This window comes from Oncorhynchus tshawytscha, unplaced genomic scaffold (assembly GCF_018296145.1).
Source record: "Oncorhynchus tshawytscha isolate Ot180627B unplaced genomic scaffold, Otsh_v2.0 Un_contig_210_pilon_pilon, whole genome shotgun sequence".
NCBI lineage: Eukaryota > Metazoa > Chordata > Actinopteri > Salmoniformes > Salmonidae > Oncorhynchus > Oncorhynchus tshawytscha.
Window position 1 is genome coordinate 196721 of NW_024609700.1, and position 22333 is coordinate 219053.

General features: G+C 43.8%; 2 protein-coding genes across 5 annotated transcripts in view; both read right to left on the minus strand.

The window, feature by feature from the left end:
* The window catches only part of LOC112239472 (microtubule-associated tumor suppressor 1 homolog A), a 34140-nt gene extending 32110 nt beyond the window's left edge, over positions 1-2030 (minus strand). The window contains exon 1 of the mRNA XM_042317062.1: positions 1168-2030. Within this exon, the coding sequence (XP_042172996.1) occupies positions 1168-1288 (121 nt within the window). The 5' untranslated portion in view covers positions 1289-2030. The remainder of the gene's footprint in view (positions 1-1167) is intronic.
* Positions 2031-13957: 11927 nt separating this feature from the next.
* Positions 13958-22333, minus strand: part of LOC112261261 (nascent polypeptide-associated complex subunit alpha, muscle-specific form) — a 44030-nt gene continuing 35654 nt past the window's right edge. For all 4 annotated transcript variants that reach the window (XM_024436511.2, XM_024436512.2, XM_042317061.1 and 1 more), the window contains exons 4-5: positions 16106-16337; positions 13958-14097 (exon numbers count right to left, since the gene is read on the minus strand). In XM_024436511.2, the coding sequence (XP_024292279.2) occupies positions 16168-16337 (170 nt within the window). In that variant the 3' untranslated portion in view covers positions 13958-14097; positions 16106-16167. The remainder of the gene's footprint in view (positions 14098-16105; positions 16338-22333) is intronic.

The window sequence follows — 22333 nt, forward strand, 5'->3', positions numbered from 1 at the left end:
TGGTATAAAAATAACGTAGATTTGATATCTGTTCATCACATAAATATGAGAACCAGAAGGCATGGCTGGCTGAATTCATTAGAGAATATAAACATTCCTTTAGAGAATGTATAATCTTATCGCTCCCAAAATACCACTACTCTCTCCAGTACACCAGACAGATTTCAGAAAGGGAATATCTCTCCCTGGTCCCTCCTTTGGAATATTCTGTCCTCATTCCACCAGATAATTCCCTCATCAGGCGAACGCTGAAAAAACATTGAGATTAGCTCTTGCACGAATGGGCAACCTTGCCGCAGAGCAGGCAGTGACTAAAGCCTGCTGTAACCTACATTTCTCTCACAGCAGAGAAGTGGGTCTCTAAACCACTAAGATGGAGGCCGCCCTCAGACAGACACGTGCAGCCTGAGCTTGGATACAAAACAACGTCATATTACGGTTTTACTATTACACACTATTTCACTGCTTGGCAACTAGTATTATTCTAGCCGGTATAGATATAACCATTTAATAACAGAAATAGTACGCAGCCAGATATGTAGTCTAGTTTGAATACAAAAACAGCAGGTCAGGCTAAAGTACACGTTTCAACAGACTAAATGCCAAAGACTAAATAGCAAGAAAAAACGACTCAGTAAATGGATGTATAACCATTTGAAACAGATATAGGTAGGAGTCAAGCTCGTGGTTGACACAAAACCAGCATGCCGGCCCATAGTACTGCTTCATAATAGATACAATGACACAAAGAAAAGGCCTGTTCCAGACAGTCTTAACATAGTGGTTTAATGACAGAATGATGGTCAGGCTACTAGGAGCCAGATGAGGCTGTGTGTCTGGGTACCATGGGAGTCAAGGCCCTCTGGGCTTCACGGTTAGAAGAAGCCCTCTGCCTTGCCGGTTATTCACCACCACGCTATGGTGGAGCCACTAGTGTAGAAAACACACACACAAATACACACACAGACACAGACTCATAGAGAGTGGCATCTAAATTTGTAGACATGGCGGCTATACACAACAGTGAGAGAACCCCCTGGTAAAGAAGGACTGCAAGGCAACAATGGCTGCCGCGGCACGGGGGTAGAAATAGGGAACGTGGGAGATAAGACAACAGAGGAGGGGTACGATGGATGGAGTGATGAGGTGTGTGTGTGTGTCTCAGACCTGCATGGAACACCACCGTGGTCTTCTTGCATCCCGAGAGGAGTTGGAGATTCCGGAACAATCCTTTGGCTGTCAACTTCACATGGAAGTTAGACAGAGAGAGTCTAGGAGACCATAACATGTCTCTGGTGAGAGATTCCTCTAGTATAGAAGCAAAGACAAAAGGAGGGAACAATCCACTGTCTTTAGTTTCTAGGTAGATACTCCTCCAGACTAGGTTAGTCTCTGGGTAGATATTCCTCCAGACTAGGTTAGTCTCTAGGTAGATACTCCTCCAGACTAGGTTAGTCTCTATGTAGATACTCCTCCAGACTAGGTTAGTCTCTAGGTAGATACTCCTCCAGACTAGGTTGGTCTCTGGGTAGATACTCCTCCAGACTAGGTTAGTCTCTAGGTAGATACTCCTCCAGACTAGGTTGGTCTCTAGGGTAGATACTCCTCCAGACTAGGTTGGTCTCTAGGTAGATACTCCTCCAGACTAGGTTAGTCTCTAGGGTAGATTTATTCCTCCAGACTAGGTTGGTCTCTAGGGTAGATTCTTCTCCAGACTAGGTTGGTCTCTAGGGTAGATTCTTCTCCAGACTAGGTTGGTCTCTAGGGTAGATTCTTCTCCAGACTAGGTTGGTCTCTAGGGTAGATACTCCTCCAGACTAGGTTGGTCTCTAGGTTAGATACTCCTCCAGACTAGGTTAGTCTCTAGGTTAGATACTCCTCCAGACTAGGTTGGTCTCTAGGTTAGATACTCCTCCAGACTAGGTTGGTCTCTAGGTAGATACTCCTCCAGTACAGGTGAAGAAAAGGAGGGAACAAGAGAAAAAGACTCCCAACAAAAACAAGTCCAAAAGAGCAGCTACACCACTCTCAGATAGAGGGAGAGCTACACCACTCTCAGATAGAGGGAGAGCTACACCACTCTCAGATAGAGGGAGAGGGAGAGCTACACCACTCTCAGATAGAGGGAGAGGGAGAGCTACACCACTCTCAGATAGAGAGCTACACCACTCTCAGATAGAGGGAGAGGGAGAGCTACACCACTCTCAGATAGAGGGAGAGCTACACCACTCTCAGATAGAGAGGGAGAGCTACACCACTCTCAGATAGAGGGAGAGAGGGAGAGCTACACCACTCTCAGATAGAGAGAGAGGGAGAGCTACACCACTCTCAGAGGGAGAGGAGAGACACCACTCTCAGATAGAGAGGAGACACCACTCTCAGATAGAGGGAGAGGGAGAGCTACACCACTCTCAGAGAGAGGGAGAGGGAGAGCTACACCACTCTCAGAGAGAGGGAGAGGGAGAGCTACACCACTCTCAGAGAGAGGGAGAGGGAGAGCTACACCACTCTCAGAGAGAGGGAGAGGGAGAGCTACACCACTCTCAGAGAGAGGGAGAGGGAGAGCTACACCACTCTCAGAGAGAGGGAGAGCTACACCACTCTCAGAGAGAGAGCTACACCACTCTCAGAGAGAGGGAGAGGGAGAGCTACACCACTCTCAGAGAGGAGCTACACCACTCTCAGAGAGGGAGAGCTACACCACTCCCAGATAGAGGGAGAGAGAGAGCTACGCCACTCCCAGAGAGGGAGAGAGAGAGCTACGCCACTCCCAGAGAGAGGGAGAGAGAGAGCTACACCACTCCCAGATAGATGGAGAGCTACACCACTCACAGATAGAGGGAGAGAGAGAGCTAAACCACTCCCAGATAGCGAGAGAGAGCTACACCACTCCCAGATAGCGAGAGAGAGCTACAGGAGCTGTGAATGAGTGCGGGAGCGTAGGGGGGAAAAACTACACTCGAGCTGTACCCCCAGCCAATGGAAAACAAGAGAAAATGGCGCCAAAAATAGCATTGTTTTTCTGCCACCTGCAGTAGAGGCAGTAACAGTATGGAGAGATAGTCCAGGTCTAGTCTGTAGTAGAATCCTCAGAGAGAAAGGAACAAATGTAGGCAGAAACACTGACGATGATGATGAAGATAATCTCTTCTTCAGAGGATCAGCGGTAGTATGCAATGTCCCCTAGTGATGCCTCACACACACACACAGCCGCGGACAGACACACACACTGCAACAAACACACACTGCAGCATTTGGGACCAATAGGCGTTAGAGGTTCTCTTTCACACAAACACACGGTTAGACAAAGCTCAGCCTCGGCATCTCTGTGTATCTCACATTGGTTCTTTCGATAGTACTGTGAAGAAAACACACAGAGAGTTGCTGCTAGGGATGGAGGGAGGGAGGGAGGGAGGGAGGGAGGAGTGTGCGCAGAGCGGCAAGTGGGAGGGACATGAGAATAACATCTCTCGCTCTCCTTCACTCCCAGGGTGAACATGTGAGGGGGAGGATGGACGGATGGATGGAGGGAAGAAAAGGAAAAGAGAAGGTGGGAGGATGCAGATGGTTCATACCGAGGTTCCAACTGATGGGAGAGCAGAGATAAAGGAGAGAAGAAAAATGTGGATCCTTGAAAGCAGGAGGCCCCACCCCTCTCCCATCACTCCTCCCTCTCCACCCCTCTCTCTCTTTCTATTCCTTCTATCTCCATCTCTCCCTCTGTGGCAGGTGCTGTGTTAAGCCTATTCACCGAGAGAGTGGAGTCTGAAAGGGATGCATTTGTCACACATTAAACAAACACACACGCCTCAGAATACTGATGAGTGACACTGTTCTACAGGGTGGCTGTACAGGCAGCCTGTGAATGGCTGTCCATTTCCATCCTTCAGCTGCTCTTTTCACCGTCTGGAGAATCAGCGTGGAATACACACCACAGGGGGTATATGGATGATGAGGCACAGATAAACACTGGACCATAGAGATGGCTGGGATTCAATGTGACTGACATTCTGTTTTGGGGGTTTATGAATTTAATTCATGCTAATAGATAGTGATGTCCCAACAACACCTAATCAATAATGACAAGATACGCATTGGAGCACATTGGAGGGTGTGGTAGTGAATGGGCCATATGATCAAATGTGAGTCAGGGGGTGTCAGTCACATGATGGCACTTCCTACTCTTCCCCCTGTTATGATGTGGAGGGGAAGGTTAGTGTTAGACAAACATACTCTCCAGGATACACTTCCACACTCCACCACCAGAGGGCAGCAACCAGGTCTAGGTGCTGAGCCAAGGCTTGATAAGCACATCAGGTACTGACAATTAAGGTGATGTCACAGTGGCAGCTTGGGGAACCAAGTCGTTTTGTTTGAGGGCTTTCGTTAGTTTTTTGAGTCTTTAGTTTGGGAAGGCCTTTTCTTTTTTGTACATATTTAAGTTTCAGCACCATCTGAAGAAATAATCATTTGCTTGGACTGGCCGACCCAGAGGTCAAGAGAGACAGAGCTGGCCCTGGACCAAGGTAAGGTTGCTCTCTCCCTGGGCACAGTACATTCAACATTGAGGTGCATTTGCTGATTTCTCACAAATGCACACATTCATTCAGGTTACAGACCATGTAACTATGTAACTAAGACCCCTAGACATAATGAGTCAGGTTACAGACCATGTAACTATGTAACTAAGACCCCTAGACATAATGAGTCAGGTTACAGACCATGTAACTATGTAACTAAGACCCCTAGACATAATGAGTCAGGTTACAGACCATGTAACTATGTAACTAAGACCCCTAGACATAATGAGTCAGGTTACAGACCATGTAACAAGGCCAAAGACCCCTAGACTTAACAAATGCAACAATATTAGTAGGCTAGTTAATGGGTTTGTAACACCCCTCTCCCCTCCACACCCCCCTCTCCTCTCCTCCGAGGCAGCCGTGGTTTACAGGGACAAGGTCACTCCAGAGAGAAATCTGTGTGAGTGAGTGAGTGAGTGAGTGAGTGAGTGAGTGAGTGAGTGAGTGAGTGAGTGAGTGAGTGAAGGTGCGAGATAGACGGCAGTTGGGTATGGCCATACCCGAGCTCAACACCAACAATTTAAAATGGGTACTAAAATCCTTCCAATTCCTTTTAAAAGTCTAATTCAGTTTAGCGGTATTAGTGGTCTCAGGGCCACCGGAACATCTGTTGCAAGTCGGCATTTCGGTTTCAAATCAGGTGTGGCAGCGCCACTTTTAATTTATACCGAACAAAAATATAAACGCAACACGCGTGGTAACACATGGTCTGCAGTTTTTAGTCCGGTTGGATGTACTGCCATATTCTCTAAAACGACGTTGGAGGAGGCTCATGGTAGAGAAATTAACATTACATTATCTGCTCTGGTGGACATTCCTGCAGTCAGCATGCCAATTGTATGCTCCCTCAAAACTTGAGACATCTGTGGCATTGTGTTGTGTGACAAAACTGCACATTTTAGAGTGGCCTTTTATTGTCCCCGGCACAAGGTGCACCTGTGTAATGATCATGCTTTTTAAAATCATCTTCTTGATATGCCACAACTGTCAGGTGGATGGATTATCTTGGCAAAGGAGAAATGCTCACAAACAGGGACGTAAAACACATTTGTGCAAAAAAATTGGAGAGAAATAAGCTTTGCTTTTGTGCATAAGGAACATTTCTGGCATCTTTTATTTCAGCTCATGGGACCAAAACAACATGTGCATTTATATGTTTGTCCGCTAGAGTTTAATAGCAAAGTGCTGTTTTTAGACCCATTTTGCCTCATGATTTGTCGAACTCAACACACATAATGTCTTCATCCTTCATATCGGAGTTGCGCTATATTGCTTTGCATGTCTCAACCAATCAGATTCACAGAAATCAAAGGTCGCACGGGTCGAGCACAGCGCACAAAGCTCAAGGGGCTCTCTCTACTTTCCTCTGGTATTTAGCAAGTGTGATAACCCATCACTTCCCACACAAGCAAAAACTCTTACATAAATGTAGCAGCCTAAACACCAGCCATCTGACATGCTGTATTGCATGGAAATGAGACTCTTTTTCAGTCTGATCAACTGTAGACTAGGCTACTAACAATAACAGCTGCGTCGTGTAGCCTACTATGCACCCTGTTCCTCTGGCCAGGGTAGACGAAGCGGTAACATTGTGTATTTATAGCCCATTTGTTCGTGAGGAAATGTGAATGGGATCAAATTTGGTTTATATTCAAATTTGGTCTGACTAGGCTCTAGACCTTTTCCAATCCAAAATGATTAAGTGGAATGAATCAATAAACACAGTAGTTGACACTCAGACTGGTTTGTAAATTAGGCCTACAGTTGCATAGCGCAGACTATACGCAACCTGCATAAAGCAAGCTCAGCCCTGTGAGTTTTATTGTCCAATCATGTTGCTTCTCTGTGTCAGTGTATAGGAAACCAACATAGTTCTGCTTTTACATATAATTCATAAGTACAAAGTTGTTGAAGTTTGACAGGGTTTATCCTCCTCCTCGAGGCCAGGAGTTTTCCAGGAATGTTTTAAAACCCTGTGACCTGATTAGAAATACTCTGGTCCCATATGAATCCTTTTTACAACATATTAATCACGTCAACCTGTAAAAGGTCCAGAGTTTCACCTGGTTAGGCTACCAGATCAGGAAAAACTACGTACCACACCACTCTGGGACCTGTGGTGCCACCTCTGAGCAGTCTGACTTTAGGACCATGCAGACGCCTCAGAGTGGAAGGGAAGGCAGTAAATAAGCTCCTTGTCACTTTGCCATAACCTAAGTTTCACTAAAATGACACCCCTGAAATGCATGGTCCTGTATCCAACAATGTGACAGAACTAACAAAAACAATATTTTAGTTTGACAAATGAGACTCGAAGAATCTCCAAGTGGTCACTTCATGTAAGAGCCCCACTTGGGAAATATGTCCTGAGCTACAAGGCAAGACAACTCAAGTACAACTCAGGCCTGAAGTATAAATAGTCCCATAGCAGCGCTGCACTGATCCAATATCTAAACTTAGGCAGGGGGCAACAAAATGAATAAAGTCTGTCTTATAAAAGAAAACTGAAAACAGACATCTTGCCAGACAGCTTCAACAGCCATTGTAACCGCTGTCCTGTAAAGCCATTGTTTTGTGTGTGTGTGTGTGTGTATACTGTTTATGTGTGCAATACTGTGTGTGTGTGTGTGTGTGTGTGTGTGTGTGTGTGGTATGCCGACAGGGGTGACAGCATGTCTGCAACTGGTGGCTCCCCACAAACCCCCAATGGGAGTTCCTGACGCAACCGCAGCAGAGAGGCAGCCAGGCGCCGAGGCCTAGCCCAATCAAGACCAGCCCAGGCTGGGGGAGGGGACTAACCACAGACCCATGCTTGACCAGGCCTCCAGGAACACATCCATAATTCAAAACCTCTGTGAGATGGCCTAAAAATGTTAACTAAAAACACTGTACTTTCTGCTTTTTTAAAGACTGATTTGGGATCAGCAATCGCAAACCCAAATCTAACCTCAACTCTTATGAGCTGAGCAACAAAAACTAATCTGAGACCTGTTGATAGTTTCACTCCAAGTGATTTCCATCAGTCCCCTGTATCCCTTTAATGACAGGAAGTGTTCGGGACACCATTCTTTGTGTGTTTGTTTACCCTTGTCACGAGCTTGTGAGCTCCGAACTAGTCAGCCAGAACGCACAACCCAAACGCTCCTAATGACCCACACACACATGGGAATGCTTTCCAAATCGCTAACACGTTTTTACATTCTTCTATTTATAATTTTCTCCCTCTTGTCTCCCCAATTAGGCTACAGAAGTCCATAAATATGTTTTAAATAGAAAACCTTTGAACTAAACACAGTGACTTAAAACCAGTGGTGGAAAAAGTATCCAATTCTTGAGTAAAAGTAAATATACCTTAATAGAAAATGCCTCAAGTAAAAGTGAAAGTCACCCAGTAAAATACTACTTGAGTAAAAGTCTAAATGCATTTGGTTTTAAATATACTTAAGAATCAAATGTAAATGTAATTGCTCAAATGTACTTAAGTATCAAAAGTAAAAGTTTTTTTTTTTTTTAAAGGATAGCAAGGGGCACACTCCAACACTCAGACACAATTTACAAACAAAGCATTTGTGTTTAGTGAATCCGCCAGATCAGGTATTAGGGATGACCAGGGATGAGTGTGAGAATTGGACTATTTTCCTGTCCTGCTAAGCATTCAAAATGTAACAAATACTTCTGGGTGTCAGGGAAACTGCATGGAGTAAAAAGTACATTATTTTCTTTAGAAATGTAGTGAAGTAAAAGTAATAGTTTTCAAAAATGTTAACCATAAAGTACAGGTACCAAAAAAATTCTTAAGTAATACTTTAAAGTTTTTTAAAACTTAGAAGTACTTCACACCACTGCTTAAAACTTCAGTGAAATGAGGTTAAAAGTTAGTTCATAGTTATAGAAACACTTTGGGATTATACTGTATATTGAGCTAGAATTATTCAGTCAGCCATCTGTGATATAACAACATTGCAACACTTTTGACAACACTGGTCAAGGGAAGTGCACTGATACAACGTGCAAGTGATATCGTCCTACGTCATACTTCCTGTTCCTGTCCCCTAATCTTTTGAATGTGCTTGCTTGATTATATCATCAAATTCATGAAAACTAGGTCATTTAAGATATATACAGTACCAGTCAAAAGTTTGGTAACACCTACTCATTCCAGGGTTTTTCTTTATTTGGACTATTTTATACAATATAGAATAATAGTGAAGACATCAAAACTATGAAATAACACATATGGAATCATGTAGTTACCAAACAAGTGTTGAAAAAACCTCTTAAGGATCCATCCCTTTTTCCCCCAATTTGCCCCTTAAATGACACAACCAAATCTAACAGCTTGTAGCTCAGGACCTGAAGCAAGCATTTTCTTGATACCATTTGAAAGGAAATACTTTGAAGTTTGTGGAAATGTGAAATGAATGTAGAAGAACAACACACTAGATCTGGTAAAAGATAATACAAAGAAAAAAACATGTTTTAATTTTTTTTAACCATCATATTTGAAATGCAAGAAAAAGGCCATAATGTATTATTCCAGCCCAGGTTTAATTCAGACTTTGGCCACTAGATGGCAGCAGTGTATGTGCAAAGTTTTAGACTGATCCAATGAACCATTGCATATCTGTTCAAGACTGCCCAAATGGTTCATTAATACATTTTCAAGTTCATAATTGTGAACTCTCCTCAAACAATAGCATGGTATTATTTCACTGTAATAGCTACTGTGAATTGGACAGTGCAGTTAGATTAACAAGAATTTAAAGCTTTCTGCCCATATCAGATATGTCTGTCCTGGGAAATGTTCATGTAACTTATAACCTCATGCTAATCACATTAGCTTAACCATCCCGTGGGGGACACACCGGTCCTGTAGAGTTTAAACAAAAATATATATATTCTATACTTGAGATTCTTCAAGGTAGCCACCCTTTGCCTTGTTGACAGCTTTGCACACGCTTGGCATTCTCTCAACCAGCTTCATGAGGTAGTCACCTGGAATGCGTTTCAATTAACAGGTGTACCTTGTTAAAAGTTCATTTGTAGAATTTCTTTCCTTCTTAATGCGTTTGAGCCAATCAGTTGTGTAGTGACAAGGTAGGGGTGGTATACAGAAGACAGCCCTGTTTGGTAAAATACCAAGTCCGTATTATGGGAAGAACAGCTCAGATAAGCAAAGAGAAACGACAGTCCATCATTACTTTAAGACATGAAGGTCAGTCAATGCGGAAAATGTCAAGAACTTTGACATTTTCTTCAAGTACAGTCGCAAAAACCATCAAGCGCTATGATGAAACTGCCTCTCATGAGGACCGCCACAGGAAAGGAAGACCCAGAGGTACCTGTGCTGCAGAGGATAAGTTTATTACAGTTACCAGCCTCTGAAATTGCAGCCCAAATAAATGCTTCACAGAGTTCAAGTAACAGACATCTCAACATCAACTGTTCAGAGGAGACTGTGTGAGTCAGGCCTTCATGATCAAATTGCCAGAAAGAAACCACTACTAAAGGACACCAATAATAAGAAGAGACTTGCTTGGACCGAGAAACATGAGCAATGGACATTAGACTGGAAGAAATCTGTCCTTTGGTCTGATGAGTCCAAATGGGAGATTTTTGGTTCCAACTGCCATGTCTTTCTGAGATGCAGAGTAGGTGAACGGATGAACTCTGCATGTGTGGTTCCCACCATGAAGCATGAAGGAGGAGGTGTGATGGTGCTTTGCTGGTGACACAGTCTGTGATTTATTTAGAATTCAAGGCACACAACCAGCGTGGCTACCAAAGCATTCTGCAGCGATACGCCATCCCATCTGGTTTGCACTTAGTGGGACTATCATTTGTTTTTCAACAGGACAATGACCCAACACACCTCCAGGCTGTGTAAGGGCTATTTGACCAAGAAGGAGAGTGATGGAGGGCTGCATCAGATGACCTGGCCTCCATAATCATCCAACCTCAAACTAATTGAGATGGTTAGGGATGAGTTAGACCACAGAGTGAAGGAAAAGCAGCCAACAAGTGCTCAACATGTGGAAACTCCTTCAAAACTATTGCAAAAGCATTCCAGGTGAAGCTGGTTGAGAGAATGCAAAGCCGTCATCAAGGCATAGTGAGGCTACTTTGAAGAATCTAAAATACATTTGTTAAAAAAAAATGTTGGTTACTACATGATTCCATGTGTAATTTCGTCGTTTTGATGTCTTCATTTTTATTCTACAATGTATAAAATAGTACAAATAAAGAAAAACCCTTGAATGAGTAGGTGTCCAAACTTTTGACCGGTACTGTATATACAATTAAAGCTGTGTTTGTGGATGAATTTACTTCTGCCAGATGCCTGTAATAAAGTTTTTGCACTGAAGAACATTGCGCTCCATTTTTGCCCATTGAAGACCATTTTAAAAGTTTACAAAACTTCAAAAACGAAAGTAAAAAAACTCTAGTCTACTTCCTGGAAAATGACGCATCACTTTCATACTGTATATTGAGGCCATTCGGACACAAACATTTTTCTAAATAAGCTGTCATGGATCCTTCTGATATTTAAGGAAAATGCATGGCTGAAAAGCATAACCGTTGAGGCCGTGAATTTTCCAAGTCTAGTTTTACACAAATCCAGTGTGTGATGAAGCTGGAGCGCTACCATGGTAACTGGGGGCCTACACTCTCCTGTGGTGTGGGTGCTAAAGTATAACTGGTTTGTGGAGGTTTGCTCACAATTCAACAATAACCATGACACCTGTATGGGTGAGAATCATATTGCCCTCAAGTCTCTTTTTCAGAGACACTATAATAAATTATAAACTGGGTGGTTCGAGCCCTGAATGCTGATTGGCTGACAGCCGTTGTACATAAGACCGTATACAACGGATATGACAAAACAGTTTTTTTTACTGTTCTAATTACGTTGGTAACCAGTTTATAATAGCGATAAGGCACATCAGGGGTTTTGTGATATATGGCCAACATACCATGGCTAAGGGCGATGTCCAGGCACGCCACCGTGGTATATTGGCCATATACAACACCCCCTTGGGCCTTATTGTTTAAATATACTTCAAGATCCTTGGTTCTAGTGCCTTCTAAGCAACCCTAACCGTTACGTAGAAAAACACTAAACACTAGCAGACTGAACCCAGGCACAAAACCCAAACGCAACACCAAAACATTCAAACAGAACTCTTACCTGTGGCAGCAGCTGCGGGGCGGTTGAATCTGGCAGAGCCGGCCCTCTGAAGGGGGTTCTGGGCCTGCTTGCCTGCTACCTGGCTGGTCACCGCTGGAGTCTTCAGCCCTATGGTAGAGAAATAGTGCAACATAATGTCAACAGACAGACTAAACCTAACTGCAGCCTTGTAGCAGAGACTACCAGGTTATAGGGCTCGTGTGGTTTTATGAAGTAGTATCTGTGTAGTAGTGGAGCTTGGGTCTTAAAGGAGAGCGCAGAGATTTAGCCCGTGTGTCTACCTACCACTACAGGGTACAAGCCCCTGTGTCCACCTACCACTACAGGGTACAAGCCCCTGTGTCCACCTACCACTACAGGGTACAAGCCCCTGTGTCCACCTACCACTACAGGGTACAAGGGTACAAGCCCCTGTGTCCACCTACCACTACAGCCCGTGTGTCTACCTACCACTACAGGGTACAAGCCCCTGTGTCCACCTACCACTACAGGGTACAAGCCCCTGTGTCCACCTACCACTACAGGGTACAAGCCCCTGTGTCCACCTACCACTACAGGGTACAAGCCCCTGTGTCCACCTACCACAGGGTCAAGCTGAGGGTGGATAAATAAACACCTCATAATCACCTGGGCCCAGCTTATAAAAAAGTTATCTGGATTTCCTCTATTGGATAGGATTAAATCCATAGAACAATAATTAATAGAACAGAAGAATCATTGACTTGAATGAGGACTCCCGTTCTATTAATTATATTTCTATGCATTCAATCCTATCCGATCGAGAATATCCAGATCAATAACTGGGCCCAACTCAATGGGAATCGGAGGATGATGGGTCATTTGAGCCACAGGGTTGGAAAACGATTATGTTAAAACATAATTTTAGAAATGAGATATAGTTAGATAATCACAAATCAGCTAGTCTATTGATATGCAGGTAGCCTAGTGGTTAGAGCGTTGGGCCAGTAACCGAAAGGTTGTTGGATTGAATCCCCGAGCTGACAAGGTAAAAATATGTCGTTCTGCCCCTGAGCAAGGCAGTTAACCCACTGTTCCCCGGGGGCCGAAAGACGTGGATGTCAATTATGGCAGTCCCCCGCACCTCTCTGATTCAGAGGGGTTGGGTTAAATGCGGAAGACACATTTCAGTTGAAGGCATTCAGTTGTACAACTGACTAGGTATTCCCCTTTATAAGGTTTGGTATTTTACAATATAGTGGGAAACAAGGAATAGATATTTGTGGGAATTGAGTGTTCTACCTCGGCGGTGAGTCATTGCAGTGTGTGTGTGAGAGAAAGAGAGTGTGTGTGTCCTCATAAGTTATAGTTGAATTAAGACATTTGAAACAAATGAGAAATCAGACTGACCTAGATTCAATGGAATAAAAAATATTGGTCCTCATACGTTTACACTTCAACCAAGCAGAAATCTACAGGGAAAAAAAATCAACTAACATACCGACTACTGTATCCATTAACTGTCAGTGGTCACAGCTGCCATGGCAACATGACGTCGCTACAGCAGATGTACTGTACTCCATCTACCCCAAGCTAATATTACTCATATCCTGTGGGCACTTCCAGAGGCCACAGAAATAAACAGAGATTCTATCTAACCAATATAAGGGAGCGCTATATTCATTGACACACATTATAGTGGAGATAAAGTGTATAAATGAACCAATTATCATTCAGGATTAGACCCACCCGTTGTATAATCATTGACACACAGGGACTGAGGTTGGTTTGTAATTCAAACCTGGTTCGGTAATATTACAATCTATGTGTTTCTGTTGGAACAACACATTGGGTCTAATCAGAAGAAACCAACCCATTTGAACACAAATATGTCCATGTTTTAGCTAAAAGATATTCAAGTCAAGGAGAGGGTGTGGTGTGCAAATCAAAAGCACCAGAGGAGACATCACCATCTGGGTTAAATAAAACTAGTCCATCTGATCCTGATCAGAGAAACACATCACAGAGAGGGAAACTGACTCATTAGTGAAACTGGCTAGTGGTGGTGAGCATGCTTAGACACGTCTGTTTAAATGCTAACTATGCTTAGACCATCAGACTTAAAGGGATAGGCTTCAAAATCAAAAGGTTAGTAAGTGAAAGTAAGCATACAGCAAGGATATGTGAAAGTATTGTGTGTGTGTTCACCTGTTGCAGTGCTTCTCCCTGGTAGTGAGGGGGCTCTGGTTCGGAACCCCAGTGGCCTGGTAGTGGTGGGGGCCTTAATCGACCCCTGGGTTCCCCCTGGAGCTGTAGGCTGGCTGGGCCTCTCATCTGGCTTACAGCCCCCCACCACTGGAGCTGGGACTAGGACAGAGAAAGACAGGGATGATGATGGTTAATACTAGAATTAAGAATGAACTAATACAAATATAGTCTATTAACCACTTGGAAATAGACTGAAACTCATTCAAACCTCACTCAACTAAATTGGGTTTAGTTTGAGTTGTTCAATAGTGAAAGATGATTGGCTCGCACGTGTAACTCCAGCACACACAACATTCTATTATAATAGAATCGTGTTATTTGACGTGTTATCTTTTTAGACACGGAAAGACCCAAACGCCGTTCCATACGTCAATACTGAAAGATGATAGTTCTACTGTATCAAAACTGAAATGGTCTCCGTTGTGAATAAGTCTGTGGGCAGATAGCGAACCTCTCACAGCCCAAACATAAGAAAGACAACACTGTTTACATGGTATAATTCCCCTCATTAAGCTAAACGCACATAACACCGATTACCTACCAAAAAGGGGAATAATCTCTGGTCCTAATTATCTACATGATTACAATCATCAGACTACTGATTACAAATGTCTCAAAACGCTGCATAAACAACATCATCTGCATTAGCGACGGCCGTCTGCAGCACAATTAGAGCAACGGGAAACCAGTATGTTGATGTAGTTAAGGCGCAATGGTAGATTGATTTGCGTGATCACTGTGTGTGTGTGATTAGTTCCTCTGTAAACAGAGGCGGCGCAACGCCATTGCAACAGTATCTTGGTCGTCATCCGATCACCATGACAACCTACTCATCCAACAGTAGCCATAGGTCTTCTACCTTCGGCGCTGAGTCATTGCAGTGTGAGTGTGAGAGCGAGAGAGAGAGAGCGTGTGAAAGTGTGGAGAGAGAGCGAGTGTGAGAAGAGTGAGAGTGCATGAGAGAGCGATGGAGAAGAGAGTGATGGAGAAGAGAGTGATGGAGAGGAGAGCGAGAAGAGCGAGAAGGAAGGAAGGCATTTCTTTTTTCTCTACTGTTCTGTCACTAAAGGAATTCCTACAGCAGGTCTCATCCATGTCTTCATCTCTCTTGAACATCCCCCTTTCCCCTCCTCCCCACCCCCTCTTCTTTCTCTTCAACAGAGTGGTGGCTGTACTGTAGTGAACAAAGACAACCATTGACCCCCTATCCCCATTTAGACCAAGTCACACAGGGAGGTCATGTGATGCTGTTGATAGTATTGTTCAGACGTATCACATTAAACCAATAGAATACTGGGCTATCACATGAAACTATTAGATAGTAATAAAAACCTCACTCTCAAACTCGTTCAACGTGTTGTGTGTTCATTTCAATATAGATTTCCTGATAAACTGAGACACAGCAACTATACATTACCCAGTGTTGAGTGGTTCAGTGTAGCAAGCCAACACTGTGGGGGAGCTGATTAACACCTCTAGGGACATTAAATCAGTCCTGACAGCAGACTACAGCAGGTCTGTACAATAAGCATGTAGACTTTCTGGAAACTAATATTTACTCCCTGAAATGAGTTAAATAAATGTGTGTGAGTAAGAGTCAGTCCTCACCCTTCTCCACTCACACCTCCATCTTCCTCAACACACAACCACCACCTCTCCAGCAGCTACAGTAGATATAGAGAGGAGGACCAGATGTAATCCAGAGGTTTATGATGCCGTCCAGACAAAGCCCCCTGGATATGTGGGTCAGGAGAGTACCCTGTCCGCCTCTCTGATCACACACACAGAGCCTGGGCAGATGTGAACTCTGACCTCGATAGAGAAAGCAGGAATGCCAATGCAATGAGGGGCCAGATTCACATGGACATTCTCTTCAGAGTCAAATGGCAGGGGAGACTCATGGAATTGTCGAGAGCGAGAGAGTGTGTGTGTGTGTGTGAGCTAGTGGCAAGAGGAGGATGTGAATCACCAGCAACAGGAAGACCACACCAATGAAAACCACTGCTTGCACACTGAGTGTGTTGTGTGAAGACCTTCTGTGGTGCCACAACGTAGGAAGAATAACTCAAACACACACACACACACACACACACACAGTCAGTCTCACGTTTGCTGGGGGCTGCTGAAGATCCGTTACTCTCGCTGGCGGCGCTGCCCAGAGAAGAGGAGCTAAGGCTTGTGGGTTGGTTCTTCACGGGCAGTTTGGACGCCGGCGGCGGCAGCAGCCGAAGGGCGAGCAGCACCTAACCCCTGGTTGACGGATGGTTTTGGGTTAGAGGTCACCACAGTAGGCCCAGGCAATCCAGAGGGTCTGTCTGTGACACGTGGCTTGGGGATACCTGGGAAATGTAGGAAAGGACCAACAGGGTTCATCAGTTTCAGGTATTGGGAGAAGTATTCACGTCTGTATCAGTATGAATCAATGTCCATAATATCAATATGTCAGTACACTGAAAATTCTAACATAAGATATCAGTATCATATCAATACAAAGATCAGGGGCAGTATTTATAAGAATGCTGATTTTGGATCAGTTTTGCCTTTAAGATCAAGGCTTTCTCAGCATCTGCAGAACACATACCTCTAGTCAGGGTGTGTGTGTGTGTGTGTGTGAGTGTGTGTGTATAAACATGCCCTACTAGAAGATACATATTTATTTATCTAGTGACACAGCTGAGCTAGCAGAGGAAGGATGAATAGGAGAGAGACAGGGAGTGAGAGAGAAAACCCCCTCTGGCACTGAGTACATACAGAGAGACGTATAGAGAAGTGCCCATATCAGCACAAAGTATGTGGACATACTGTAGGGTGACATTGATGGATATATACAGACATATCAGCAAGTTTTAGACAAGCGCTCTCACACACACACAGGTTAGGGTGCAGAGATTTGGCTCCAGTGTGAGGTGAATGAGGTTTGTGACCGCCAGTCAAAGGTTCTGAAATAGAACAGGGTTGGTCTTTCACAGAGGGAGGGGTTATGTTCCTATAGTGTTGCTGAATACTGTAACAGAGCACCATGTAGTGACTGGGCCGCGTCTCCTGAACATAATAAACTGCAGTGACGCTAGCAGCACTGTATAATAACATGATATGAACTATCTGGATACATGGCTAGTCTTACACCTCAGACCTGGGTCATGTTCAGTGGGCCACAACGTAACAACACATTTGGCAACGTGACTAGTTAAGGTTAAATTCTTAGTCTTACGGTACAAGTTAATGAAGTACTTTCCTGTTTCACTCTGTTTGAAATAGTTTCTACTAGCTGATATTGAACAGGACCCTGGATCTTACAGGCTATTCCAGATACTTGAGCTGCGTTTGGATTTAGCGCCCACACAAGATGAATCACACGCACAACGCAAATACCTTTTGACATATTCATTTGACCAATGTCTGGTACAATGTCTGTCCATGACCCACAGAGCCAAATACTGTAGTTTAACTTGACCCAGGTCTGGTAACCCCTGGGCTGGTAACCCCTGGGCTGGTAACCCCTGGGCTGGTAACCCCTGGGCTGGTAACCCCTGGGCTGGTAACCCCTGGGCTGGTAACCCCTGGGCTGGTAACCCCTGGGCTGGTACCCTGGGCTGGTAACCCCCCTGGGCTGGTGGGCTGGTAACCCCTGGGCTGGTAACCCCTGGGCTGGTAACCCCCCCTGGGCTGTTCTCCAGCTTAGGGAAGGGCTTGGTGGGAACTAACACCTCCTCCTCCCTCCTCCTTTCCTTTTGATTTTTTCCAGTACATAATCAGACATGCTTCACTATCAGTAGGAACACCTCCCCAAGGCTCTACGGCTCTTCCTTTTTCACACCACTGCCCTGTGTGTGTGTGTGTGTGTGTGTGTGTGTGTGTGTGTGAGAGAGAGACAGAGACTGTGTGTGTGTGTGTGTGTGGTGTGGTGTGCTGTGTGTGTGTGGTGTGTGAGAGAGAGACCGAGACTGTGTGAGAGAGACAATAGCAGAGACGTTGTTTGTGCGTGTTAAAACTCAAGGATGTGTACATGTGTATCCAGGACAACGCCCTGAGTGGACCTGTGGGTTTCGTCGCCATCGGCTTTGCTCATCAGAGACAGGAAAGAGAGGAAGAGCACTGCTGTGTAGAGATTAGTAGTAGGATAACAATGATCTACTGTGCGGTCAGTTTGACGTTTTCCCTCATGATGGTCAGGGTTAGGACTGGAGCAGGGCAAGCTGGTCCTGGATCTGTGTGTACAGGAAATGTCTAGCTCAAGGTGTTGGATAGTACAGTAACATGACTGAATAGACCTCCTGTGTACAGGTTTAGTTACTGCAGTACCACCAAATAGCCCTTTGACAGCAAATACATACTGTATTATACACTCAGTATACCAAACACTAGGAACACCTTCCTAATATAGAGTTGCACCCCTCCCCTTTGCCCTCAGAACAGCCTCTACAGTACAAGGTGTTGAAAGCATTCCACAGAGATGCTGGCCCATGTTGACTCCTAAGAGTTCCACAGTTGTGTCAAGTTGGCTGGATGTCCTTTGGGTGGTGGACCATTCTTGATACATACGAGAAAACGTTAGAGCGTGAAAAACCCAGCAGCGCTGCAGTTCTTGACACAAACCGCTGCGTCTGGCACCTACTACCATACCCCGTTCAAAGGCACTTAAATATTTTGTCTTGCCCATTCACCCTCTGAATGGCACACATACACAATCCATGTCTCAAGGTTTAAAAATCCTTCTTCATCGACACTGATTGAAGTGGATTTAACAAGTGATAGCAATAAGGGATCATAGCTTTCATCTGGACTCACCTGGTCAGTCTGTCATGGAAAGAGCCTAATGTTTTGTATACTCCGTGTATAATGGAGAACTTATAGCTAGCTGTGTGTTGGTTGCCTGAATGTCTTAGGAAGATACACATATAATACACATATACATGTTTATGTTACCTAGGCAACATTAGGAGTTGTGTGTTCACCTTGCGGTGAGTGTTTACAACAAGGTAAAAAATGAACACAAGCACAAGCATGTCTTTGAACACAAGCATGTTGCCTCAGTAACCACATAAGACATTAGGCCAAGCACGCCTCCTACGCAATCATCAAGTTTGGAGACGACACAACAATAGTGGGCTTGATTACCAACAACGACGAGACCGGTGAGGGCTCTGGGACTGTGGTGCCAGGAAAATAACCTCTCACTCAACGTCAACAAAACAAAGGAGATGATCGTGGACTTCAGGAAACAGCAGAGGGAACACCCCCATATCCACATCGACTGGACCGCAGTGGAGAAGGTGGAAAGATTCAAGTTCCTGGGCGTACTCATCACTGACAAACTGAAACGGTCCACCCACACAGACAATATGGTGTAGGGCAACATTGTGTTATTTTAATTTGTACTTTTCTACTTTTTACTTTAGTTTATTTGGTAAATATTTTCTTAACTCCTCTTGAACTGCACTGTTGGTTAAGGGCTTGTAAGGAAGCATTTCACAGTAAGTTCTACACTTGTATTCGGCGCATGTGACAAATAAAGTTTGATTTGAACTGCACCGCCCGCAATCACAGGCCACTCCAGGGGGTGGTGCAGTCTGCCCAACGCATCACAGGGGGCTCACTACCTGCCCTTCAGGACAACTACAGCACCTGATGCCATAGGAAGGACAAAAAGATCATCAAGGACAACAACCACCCGAGCCACTGCCTGTTCACCCCATTATCATCCAGAAGGCGAGGTCAGTACAGGTGCATCAAAGCTGGGACTGAGAGACTGAAAAACAGCTTCTATCTCAAGGTCATCAGACTGTTAAATAGCCATCACTAGCACATTAGAGGCTGCTGCCTATATACATAGACTTGAAATCACTGGTCATAAATGGAACACTAGTTACTTTAATAATGTTTACATATTTGGTATTACTCATCTCATATGTACACTGTATATATACTGTATTTTAGTCTATGCTGCTCTGACATTGCTCGTCCAAATATTGATATATTCTTATTTCCATTCCTTTACTTAGTTTTGTATATTGTTGCGAAATTGTTAGATATTACTTGTTAGATATTACTGCACTGTCGGAGCTAGAAACAAACACAAGCATTTCGCTACACCCGCAATAACATCTGCTTAACACGTATATGTGACCAATAACATTCGATTGGATTTGAAACAAATGATGGTGATTGAATAACAGACAGCCTTTGAACTGTTATTTGGGTGGAGAAGGTTTCTGAATGTGATTCTCAAAGACGCCTTTTCAACATGGCCAGAGTTCGGGGTCAAATTTGGCACCGTTTTTCAGAAACAAGAAAACTATTGTCCGCTCAGAATTGGACCTTTTCTGACAAGACGCAGATCTGGTTTTCTGATAGATTCATTCTTCCACACACACACACCCTCAGATCCAATCCGCCCCCGAATCCCAACTGTCCCATATCACACACTGCAGCCTAACGGTTATGGAAACAAATAGTTAAATTACAGACAGGCTATTGTGGGGGAATCCCGACCCGGGTTAAGCGTGTGTAAATGGAACGCAATTCCTTTTTTTTTAATGCACTTTTCTCTCCATGCATATATTGACCTTAAACCTAAGCATGAGAATAGCTTTTTATTCACCTGCTATTCATTGGGTCTGGAGTTTGAATTAATGAAGGTGGTGGGTCTACAGATATGATGTATTCTGACCTTGACTTAATTCCCTCATAATTAATGAAGGTGTGGAGGAGGTGTGTCTACAGATATGCTGTATTCTGACCTGGACTTAATTCCCTCATAATTAATGAAGGTGTGGAGGAGGTGTGTCTACAGATATGCTATATTCTGACCTTGACTTAATTCCCTCATAATGAATGAAGGTGTGGAGGGGGTGTGTCTATAGATATGCTGTATTCTGACCTCGACTTAATTCCCTCATAATTTGACCATCTTTACCTGTAAGGAAACCATGAATGTCTACCTACCCGTTTCAAGTGGAAAAAGACTATTTTTTCAGACAGAAATAACACCATTCTCCATACATTGTCATTTACAACTTGATAAGAGCTATCGATAAGAGCTAGGTAAATGAGTCATCCGTTTGGATCAGGGGACTGTAAATATAAATGACTTGTTTTTAGATCCATTTTACATTATAGTCGCTGGAGACAAACGTTAAATCAGTCATTTGGCAGCAACCTGAAGCATTATCAACAAATCAACTTTCCCACAGTAAAGTTTATGAAATGCTTTGGCATTATTCCGTATTTTAATTGTACCGAATTTTAACTTTGAGGGATGGTTACTCTCGAATGTCTTAATTATAGGCCACCCCGACTTTCATGTTAAATATTATCCACTATCAGTATCAACCGTCAGTAGGACTAATAACCACACATATTCAACCGCCAATGTACTGTTAGTTCCCTTCAGATGGTATAGATTATATTATCATTCCATTGTTGCCTTTACATTCCCTTTCCTCCTCTGTAAACGCCGTCACGTCCGTATTGGTTGCTGAGGATCATTAGTATCAGTTGATCTAATTCGTTTTTACAGGTAGGCTAACTAAACTGTTATGGAGCGGAGTGCAGCCCAAGCCGTAACAGTTACAACCTGATAGTTAGTGCAGGCAATAGGTGAGGGTATAGCCTACTATTGTACATTCTTCTCCCTGTTATAATTGAATGGACACTAATCTTGCAACATTACCATGGTTTGACAAACTGAAGGTGGCAATTTTCAGAATGATTCAAACCACAGTATATTTGATTAAAGGCTCTCCAAACCTGTTTTATGACTCAAATACTTTCTTAACCCGAAATAACTGACGAAATCAGACTATTTTTAAACCTGCCAATTGGTGCTCAAAGAGGGTGGCAGGTAGCCTAGGGATTAAGAGCGTTGGGCCATTAACCGAAAGGTCGCTGGTTCGAATCCCCATCCCGACTACATGAAAAATCCACCAATGTGCCCTTGAGCAAGGCACATAACCCTAATTTCTCCTGTAAGTCACTCTGGATAAGAGTGTCTGCTGTGAATGACTAAAATGTAAAACAGAGATGAAAATGCATTAATTTAGATGTCTTTCTTTCATTAATCCCTAATATTATCAACCTGTTCTCCATATATTCTAGTGAGTCGGTCAACAGAATTCTAAATCAAAGATACACTGTATTTAAAGGGATGGCTTAAGACACATGTACTGAAAACCCCGTTGAATGAAGATGCAGAGTGCGTTACGTGACTGAATAAGGTCTGTCTGATTACCAAACACTGAGAAGTGGCAGGAAAGGCGTACATTTTCTACGTCTGAAGACTAGATGGAAGACAACATGTTGATGTCTCGCGTAACTAAGACTACGTCCCAAAAGA